General features: G+C 49.9%; 1 protein-coding gene across 1 annotated transcript in view; it reads left to right on the top strand.

Annotated features, from left to right (window-relative positions):
• Positions 1-31: 31 nt before the first annotated feature.
• CACNG2 (calcium voltage-gated channel auxiliary subunit gamma 2) overlaps positions 32-9,994 on the top strand; it is a 134,805-nt gene continuing 124,842 nt past the window's right edge. Inside the window, exon 1 of the mRNA XM_006156513.3 lies at positions 32-865. Coding sequence (XP_006156575.1) covers positions 655-865 — 211 coding nt within the window. The 5' untranslated portion in view covers positions 32-654. The remainder of the gene's footprint in view (positions 866-9,994) is intronic.

Raw genomic sequence — 9,994 nt, 5'->3', positions numbered from 1 at the left:
GCCAGGGCAGAACCATGGAAGGCGAGACCCCCGCACCTGTGCAGCTGAGATCAAGGGCTTACAGAATACTGGGAAGTCTGGTCTGAAACGAAAGCGCCGAGACCCCCCCAAGGAAGCGAACTGGCGGAGCAAAGGATTTTCATGGCGCAGGCCGCAGAGCCGAGAACGAAGACCGAAGGTTGCATCTCGGCTCTTACAATCTCTAACTGTCTAGGTCCGGACCATGAGAGATGGTGTTGAGAATTCGGCTGTTCCCTGGTTCACTGTGGAAGCCATCTCCAAATTAGCTATCACATATGGAAACTGGAGACCAGAATTTTAGGAAAAGAGATTAAGGCATCTCACTTGGGGGGGTGGGGGGTGTCTTTTTATTTATTTTTTCCTTTTTTTTTTAAACAAAATTACTGCAACTGGAACAGTTTCTGATCTCAAAAGGCAAGCCTCTCTTCCCGTGTGATCTTTATAATTTACACTCTTTTCCGTGAGTTTACTTATCTCCCTTTTTTATATCTCTCCATATTCTCAAATCACACATATATCCATTATATTAGTAGTGGGATTATTTTTATTTTTATTTTTGCTTTAGTACTTGCACCCTCACACACACACTCCCGAGAACCAGAAGTCGGCTGGGTGTTTATATAATGAAGAATTATGGGGCTGTTTGATCGAGGTGTTCAAATGCTTTTAACCACCGTTGGTGCTTTTGCTGCCTTCAGTCTGATGACCATAGCTGTGGGGACTGATTACTGGCTCTACTCCAGAGGGGTTTGCAAGACCAAAAGTGTCAGCGAGAATGAAACCAGCAAAAAGAACGAAGAAGTTATGACCCATTCTGGATTATGGAGAACCTGCTGCCTAGAAGGTATTTGATTTCCATCTCCTCCCCCCTCTCCACCCCACCCCTCCCCTCCTCACTCCCCCTCCCCACCCTCCTCCAAATAAGTCCCTTTACATTCCACCATTTTCTTACTTCACTCCTTCTACCACAGATCAAGGTTGGTTGGGTTAGTTTCCAAGAAAGGAAGATCAATTTAAAAGCCATACTCTACTCCCTCTCCTCCACTCCCCCCCCCACCTCTTCATTGGAATAATCTGTGATATGATGAAAACAACAAGAGATTGTCTTCAAAAGTCCAATGGGCTCTGCCTGTTTCTGAATCATTAGGATTTGCCATTCAATGGAGCATCTATTTCCCATCTACGAGAAGGGGCAAATCTCCTTTGATTGGAAAAAAAAAAAACAAAAAAAACAAAACCAGAAAAACCTGTGTCTTCTAAGAATCCCTATTTGGTAAATCCTAATTATTCAGAGTCTCAAGCTGAGTTCAAGAGCATTTCGTAATGTCTGTGAGCCACATATACTGTTCGAGGCGGCGGGCTGCATGTGTATGTGTGTGTTTTAACGTTTACAAAGTCTAAAAATACATACGTCTCTCACAGGAAACAAGCTCAAGTTCTAATAAACAGCAATTCACTTGCAGGTTAGGCTGAGAGCCGATTCGCTTGCACGCGGAGTGACATGTCTGTTACCCAGAAGCGAGTCGAGTCAGCATTGCAGCCAGCTCGGGAATCAGACGTTGTGCAGGCAGGCAGGCAGGCAGGGAGGGAGGCGAGGGCATGGGGAGGTTGAGGGGGGAACAGGGGAGCCGTGGGGCGGGGGTGTCAGCTGTTTGCCTTGATCTTGCAGGGTCGTTGAGGCGTGTGTGTGTGTGTGTGTGTGTGTGTGTGCTGTGGGCAAAGGAGCCCCCACGGTATAAAGGCTGGGAGATCAGGGTGTGCATGAAGGCATGTGCTTCTGGGACACATCAATAAGCACAGAAAAGAAAAAAAAAAAAAAAACTCCTGCAGGTGACACATCAATAAGCACAGAAAAGAAGAAAAAAAAAAAAAACTCCTGCAGGTCATACAACCTGCATTTAGCAACAGACTTGGATCTGAGGGACTGCATCCGAGCGGCTATGTGAGTCTGTGTGTCCAAGCCACAGCTACCCATAGAGAGACGGCCACGGGGAGACGAGTGATTCTGTGCAGAGAGGAAGGCTTATGTGCTCTGCTTCTGATAGAAACCAAGACTGGAGGCCGTCTGAGGCAACGTCGGGAAGCTGGGACTGCAGGATTGTTTGTGAAGCTCAACATGGGATGGTGATGCAGGGAGTTGAGGCCAGGAGATGGAGAAGAGAGGGAAGCTGAGGAGAGAGGGAGAAATGGATGTGGCCGCAGGGTCTGACCCAAACTGAGCACAAGCTGCTCTTTGGGAAATGGTTACGTCTGGGCAAGAACACAGATTCCATGCCCCCCTCCCAACATTCTTGGTGCAAACGGTTGAGTGACGGCTGAACATGTTTTGAATAGCTAAGTGACTTCATTGAGCGATGGTCTATTTGACGCATACGGCATTCGATGCCCTTTCTCAATCCGAAGCGCTGCCTTTAACATACTCTGCAGAGCAGCTTTCTGCTGAATGCTATATGCTCTTCCCCAGCCAGGGATCAATATCGGGAAATTAATAGGCACTGTTTTAAACACACGCACACGCACACACACACACACACACACACACTTCCTTCGAAAAATGAAAAGCCTTTCATACGGCTAGTCATTAGCAGTGGGAAGACTTCCATTTAATTAAACATTTATGACAGACTTTTATTCCGAAAGAGAAGGACAGTGAAGTGAACGAGGGCTGCTTTGGGGAGATGAGGATAGCAGCGATTTGCCTGCCTTGGGTTTTCGTTTGCTAGACGGAGACACGGAAAGCCAAGAGATGAGACGAAAAAACAGGACTTTATTCCAGGGGAGACATACCCAGAAAGAGGTGGGTCGGTAAAATATCTTTATCAGGACTTTATTTACAAATTCTTAATCCTGTGATCTTTTAAACACTTGATAATTCCCAGAAGACAAGAGGACTAGCAATAGCTTTGGATCCCTTGTGCATTAAAAGGCTTAAGATTTTTTCCTTAGAATTCCATCTCTTTGGGGTTCACATCCCCAAATATGCCACCCCCCCTTAACTTTCTCTCCAGGCCATGCACCCTCCCTCTCCCTGAATCATCTGTCAAAGGGTTAGAATTGCAACACTCTCCCAGGGCTGTGTGATGTCACGGGGTCTGAGTTTGGCCGCTCTCCCTAGTGGGGCCCTCGGCAGCCCAGCCCCGGGCACTTCCCTCCAGGCGGTGAGGGGAAGGCAGTGCCAGGCTCTCCTCGGGGCCCATATCCCCTTTCCACTTGTAGCCGAGGCCAGGGAGGACGGGCTGGCGCTCAGGGCCCCAGCTGGACATGGCTTTGCAGTTCCAAAGCTTCTGCATGTGGGGCTTTGCAGGCCTGGGGCTACTTTAGAAACTGGCCTTGACTACTGAGGAAGGGGCTGAAGATTTTAAGCCACTTATTTTCAAGGACTGCCTGATTTCCAGAGGTTCATGTATTTCTGAAAGTTGGCATACACAGTTCTCGGGGGGTCCTGGTAAGCTCACTTTTTGGACCATTCGGAACAGGGTCAGCCTTTCCGGAAATGGAGTTGTCAGTGTTTCAGGTTCCCCCAACCTAGGTTTTCTTGAGGGGTGAGAAATTGTACTTTCCCCAGAAGAGTCCCACGTCACCCCCCTTTATTTGTATTTTCTGCCCAGACCAAGAAGTTGTGAACGGATTTCAAATTTTCTCCCCAAGATGTTGCTAATGACACGAGATGAGAAACAACCTTGTCTTTCTCTGATCGCTTTTGCTCGCTGGTGTTCATTAGGACTTTTTTGTCTCCTGAGATGATTATTTTTGTTCACCTCTTGATGAAAATAAGAATTGAGAAACATTTCCTCGCCTTTGTTGCTGCTTTTGAAATTAATTAGTCTGCGGAAGAATGAGAAGAGACGTGACCACCTGTTAAGGGCAGACGCGGGGGCTGAGGGAGAGGGATCAGGAAAAAGCCACCGCTCTTATTTTTCCCCTCTGCGGAATGAATGACTGCAAAGTCTCTGTGTGTGTGAACTGGAAGGCCGGGGCAGGCCAGCGTCCTTAGTGGGACTTGAGGAGCAGGGGCAGGGGCCATCTGCACGCAGACAGGGCTAGGTGGAGAGTGGTAGGAGAAGTTCTTGAACTTTGCAAGAAAGCTGCATTAAGAGTCTGAATGGAAATGAATTGGCCTTTTCAGGGAAGAGTTCAATAAAATCTACAAGCAAACACTAAAACAGCTTGTTCTGAGCTAGTGTCTCTGGGCCCAGAGCACGGTGGCTTGCCGCTCAGGATATTAACCTCTGTTGTCACCTAAAGGAACCGTTGTCTCCAGGGGCAGCAAGAAATTCACTCTCTGTGTTTATTCTCTCCTGTGCTTTTCCCTCTCTGTCCCGGCTCCGCGTCTCCCCCAGAGGATTTGGAGCCCTGCGGAGGAGGCCAGAGCAGCTGGTATGATGTGGTCCGTAGCAGAAGCAGGCCCCGAGGCCCCCTTGGCTCCCTCCTTCCCTCGCCCCTTTGCTTTCTGTGAGACAGAGCAGAAATCTTTCCCTCCGTCCAGGCTGTTAGATTCCCTCTATGGAATTCGAGAGCGGGTCTTTCCCCAACAGCTTCTCCTGTCCTCCCCTCCCCAGGCTGCTGGCTCCCAGTGCCTCTGACAGCCATTCTCCACCCTTGGTCCTTGAGCAAGCAGGGGCTTGACGGTCCAGTTCATAACTGCCCACCTTTCGCGTGGCCTGCAAGCCGGTGGCGCGCTCTGTGCTCAGTTCAGCCGTAGTGCTTGTGTTCTGCGGAAGGCAAAGCTCCGTCTCTGGTTTGAAGAAAGCCAGAAGCTTTTCCCAGACACTCTGGCCTTCAGGTGCGGAGGGGCCGAGCATGAAGGGTAGCGACAGGCCTTCTCATTATGCATTTTGGCTTCCCAATTCTTGAGATCACGTGACTTCCTTTAGGTATTTCGCACACAGTGAGTGCATAAGAAATATTTGTCAATGCAGTGATTCAGAAGTTCCTGAAATGAAAGTGAATACCGTAAGGACATGCGATAGTCAAGTAACTGAGAGAGGGAGAAGAGAAGGGAGGGGCAAGGAGGTCAGACAATTTGTTTGTTCTTCCTGGAACTTTTTTTCCAAAAGAATAATAATGAGTCATGAATGCATTATTACAGAATAAGAGAATTCAAAGGAGTCCGGCCCTGGGACTCTATAGCTCTTGATTGGCTACAGTGAAGGCAAACTACTCGAGGAAGGGAAAAGGAAGCTGATGGACACACCCAGCCTCCACCTTGAAGGAAAACAATCACCAATGGATGTTCTTCTCTGTTCTGCTTCTAAAGCACAACAGCATTCGGTTTAATCTTAATATTCAGTGTAACAGACACCTTCGGGCCGAGAGCGTGTGACATAGTGGACCGTCTCACTTCAGCTCCCCCAGAACCTTTCATTCTTCAGCACACCTGCCATCCAATTCACAGGACCCCGAAACCTTTCCCCAAGGTCCTGGGCTCTAAAGGCCAGGGTCCCATAGAGCTGACCTAACATTTGTAGTCATTCTCCCCTTGTGAGCCAAGCCTGGCCCCGTTCCCTGTGAGTCCCAGCCGGTTCCCACCATGCTGCCTGCCCTGGTTGCCACCTTTCCAGGTGAGCAGAATGAGGCTCACGGGAGTGTGACCACGCACCCAGTCCCACGGACAGAGAGTAGCAGTGGCAGAGCGTGGGTCTGTGTCTTTTGTGACACATTGAACTACCTGTCACCCTGCCCAGGGAACCGTGAAGACTTTCAAGGGCCCCACGTGGGAGACCCTATCCTCTCTAGTTGTCTGGTCCAGTCTGCTACCAGCACTGGATTCCATTCTGTCTGAGACCCACCTATCCCCGTCCCCTCCAAGCATTCAGCTTGAGCACATCAGAGGGCCCTGACCCCCAACTCCTCCGAAGCACCACTCGCTCTGGCAGGCATGTCCAGCTGCCCTAGACTTTTCGGGGTGGCAGTGATTCTGCCCTTAATCCTTTCACTCCATGAGCTGAGCAGCTGAGGCTAGACAGTCCACACAGCATCCAATTTCCAGCCCTGAAGTTGGGGCCAACCCACCACATGGTCTCTGGTTTGGCCCTTTCATTTGGGAAATGTCCTGAGTATAAACAACTCATTGGTTTCACTTTTCCAGCATTTTTGGAAAACAGCAAATTGACTTCCTCTGTAACTCATGGGAGTTCTCAGGAGAAGCTGTGTGGTGTCGTTGAAGGGATGTGCAGCTACACAGGCCTGCCTTGCTTCCTTCCCTGCAGCCTTCTGAGCTGGCTGATCTGCGGCAAGTCACTTAAGCTCTCCAAGCCTCGATTTCCTTTTCCGTAAAAGAGGAAGTGTAAAATCCTCCCAAAAGGGCAGTTGGTGGCTTAGGGATTAAATGACTGAAGGTCTGTCCCCTTCTTTTCCCTGAGCCTGGGTTTGAAATCGCAGTCAACACTCTGCCCACATTCCCCTCACTCAGGTGGGTCTTCAGGGTGCTGAGCACCCCGGCCCCAGTATGCTGTACCATTTACAAGTCGTCTGTCTCACACCGCTAGACTCTCAGCTCCATGAGGGCAGGGCTTCATGTCTGTCCTGCTTGTCGCTGTCCCCATGGCAATCATGACAGCTCAAGATGCACCACCATCACCACCCCCAGCTTCATTGGCGAACAAACAAAGAGCCACTACCTGCCCCAGGGTGGCCCTTCAGGAACAGTGGTCCCTTCATATCGTCAAAGGACTGTTCTTTATACACAGTGAGCAGTGGCAGCCAAAGTATCATTTTTTAGCGTTCTAAAAAAGAATGAACTTGACATGGGGGCAGTGGGGGAGAGGGAGGAAGGTCCCACACACCGAGGACAATAATAAAGGAAAGTAACAGAGAAGCAAAACCCAGGGGGGCAGTACCGGGGGTGCGAGTCCTCTGGGCAGTCCCCGCCATGTTTTCTTCCCTCCACAATATCTGAGGTGCCTGCCACCGGGCCCCTTGGAGACATTGTCCTCTGAGTGTTCACTTTCAGGTCAGGAGGGAGGAAAAAATATGTATCTAGACAAATAATGCAAGAGATTTTAAAATGTATTTTATTTTAAATTTAAAAACTCAAGGTTCCTTTTAGCCTCACAGATAAGTAGTTTAGCCTGAAATCAAATTTAAATCAAATAAGCGTTTGAAGTCTCCAGGCTACTTCGCAGGCACAGGTCAGGGGGCCCCTTCAGTCACTCACTATTTTTATTTACTATTATTATTTATTATTTATACATTCGATCATTGCACATCATTTAGTTTGTAAAGAGATTTTACCCAATATGATATACGCCACATGGCAGGCGAGTTGAAGATACTATACGCGACATCCCCAACAGGCAACAAGTCAAATCTATGTCCCACAAATGTCTTACTTCTCCATTTCTTCCCCAAGTCCCCTTCCTGCACTCTTCCCCTCTCCCCCTCCCCTTCCACTCTGCCCCAGTGTCCAGAACAATTCTCAATGCTTGTATGACCTCCAGTCCTCCCGTCTCTACCATATCAGTCATCTTATTGGCTCGATCTTCGATGAGCCCCACAAAGTACTAACCCCTAGGCCAGGGCTTAGGGGCCTGAGTGGCAGCAGCACCCCTAATGGTCACTGCTCTCAGGGTCTTCAGAGCCTCATGGAAGAGACCGACCTTAATTCAAAGTATCTCACCTATGCATGCCAGGGGACTTCAAGAAGTTGAAGGAAAAGTCTAATTAAAGGTTGAGTTCCATCGGTGCCAACATTTTTTTTAAAAAGGAAATGTACGCATAGTTTTCTCATTAGAATTCATGGAGAATATGAAAGACCCTTTGTATAAACTGCAGCTTTGGTAAGTGCTAGTCAAGGGAGATGTGTGGAACTGCGAGTGCGCGATCAGATTTGCATCTAACCAGGGAAGGCTTCCCTGAGGAAGTGAGATAGGAATGGAGCTCTGAAGAATAAATAGGAGTTTATGGAGGAAGAAAGAACATTCCAGGTTGGAGGGCAGCAAGCACAGAGATCAGAGAGAAAGGGAGTGAGACAAGCCCTGGGAGAAGACCAGGATGGCTAGCAAGCTGAGATGGAGGGGGTATGTGTTGGAAGGAGGGCTGATGCTGGGGGGCGTGGGAGGGGAGTAGAAGGACCCAAAAGGTCTTATTTGTCTTGTTACAGAGTTTTTCTCTTTGTCTTCTGACTTCTTGCTTATAAGCTGTGTACCCTGGGCTCGCTCACCTGTCCCTGTACCTTATTCTCACGACCTACGGAATGGGCATGACAATGCGTGCCCTCCAGCTGCTGGCAGGGTTGGGGCGGCAGTTCATCTCCTTCTGATCTCAGTGTGGGAGTCTCTTGGGCTTCGCAACTTGCCATGGCAGTGCAGAGAAAGGGGGACCTAGACTCAGCCGAACTCAACCAAATTCCAATGACTAAGTCCAGAAATGACTAGTGGCAGCGTTGGTGAGCACAGCCCCTGCATGGAACACAGGAGACCGGTGTGCCAGCCCCACCCCTGCCTCTACAGCCCTCCAGGGGATCCCATCAAGGGGGTTCTGAAGAACGGGCGTCTCACAAAATAGGCCCACTTCACGCGAGCCGCCCGGGACAGCCCCACAGCCTGCTTCCACCTCTCCTTATTTCCTTCCCACAAATCCAGAGAGCTTCCCAGCTCCAACACTCTGGATCGCTGAGAACTGGAGCTAGAATTGATGGAGGCTGGGTTATAAGCACCAGGCTTTGAAAACAGGAATGAGCATAGAGACGTTGTGGGCCCCAATACCAGGGAATGGGCACCGAGGGTTGTGGGATTGTGTGTGAACGCCTACGCCCAGATAGTACGCTGCTCCTTTTTTCTTAATTCTAGTTTTGTTTGCTTGTTTGTTTTTGCTATAAGGGCATGTGTACTCGCCAGAGACAGAGAGAGAGAGAGTGAGAAATGACCCCCCAGGGAGGATGGCCACACTGCAGTCCCTTCTCCTCCATTCTCCTCTTGGGATTTTGGGCACACACACATGCCTGGTATGATTTTTAAGCCACCGAGTCTGGGACTCACACTGCGCGGTCGGCCACTGTGGGATCCAGCGCCTTAGCCTCCACACCACCTGCCGGCCTCACCCTGCCCCTTTCTACAGGTCCAGAAAAGGCTTTATGCTCCTAGATCCATCTTTGCTCAGTACCGAGACACCACCAATTTAAAAAATGAACTATTTACTTTAAAACAGCCTTCAGGGGAGGCAAAACCAAATTTAATGTTGCGCATTAATTGCAAAATACACTCTAATTTCAGAAACCTTGAAACTTAAAATGTGTGCCTGGAATCAAAGGAAGCTGCTTAGCTATCTTGCTGGCAGAGGAAGTCCTAGGCAGGGTGCTGAGACCCTGGGGATTTATCTCTCCAGTGGCAGGGGGGGGTGACTGAGGAAGCAGCAGAGGACAGTAGCGCGTGGTCTTACCAGCAACTTCCTGAGCAGCGTAAGGGTGAGAGTTGCTCTTTGTTCAACAACTGTTTTCCGCGCACTTGCCGGGCACCGTGTGAGACTCAGGCAGAGTTAAAGGCAGTCTCTGCCCCCACGGAACTCAGTCCAGCAGAGAAGACCCATCAGTGAGCAGCAGATGACAATGGCAGAGCCGGAAATATAAGCCCAGAGGATTCTGGGAGCACAGAGTTTGAGGAGGAGGGGATGCCAGGGGAGACGGTTCTGAGGCATGCGGAACAAGGGTGAGCCAGTTAAGAAAGGAAGCGTGCCTTGGACCACAGGAACAGCACATGCAGACACCCAGATGGCCAAGTGGGATCCCCAGTGGTCCAGCGTGGCTGGCGTAGAAGGCGGGGAGGGTGAGGCTGGGAAGCAGTGGAGACAGGATCCCAAAGTGACAGAAACAGCTCACAGAGCAACTCTACAGTTTAGCATGAAAGAAAGGGGAGGCCCAGAAGGGTGGTAAGCCACAGAGGGCCACAGCTGGCTTTCTGCTGCCCAGACTTCTGGAAGCGGAGGGTCCAGTGATGGACAAGGTGCGGGTCGGGGCTGGAGAGACCAGCAGGCATGA

This window comes from Tupaia chinensis, unplaced genomic scaffold (assembly GCF_000334495.1).
Source record: "Tupaia chinensis unplaced genomic scaffold, TupChi_1.0 Scaffold000496_1, whole genome shotgun sequence".
NCBI classification, from domain to species: domain Eukaryota; kingdom Metazoa; phylum Chordata; class Mammalia; order Scandentia; family Tupaiidae; genus Tupaia; species Tupaia belangeri.
The sequence above is the reverse complement of the archived record's forward strand: the minus strand, read 5'-3'. Positions and strand labels throughout refer to the sequence as shown.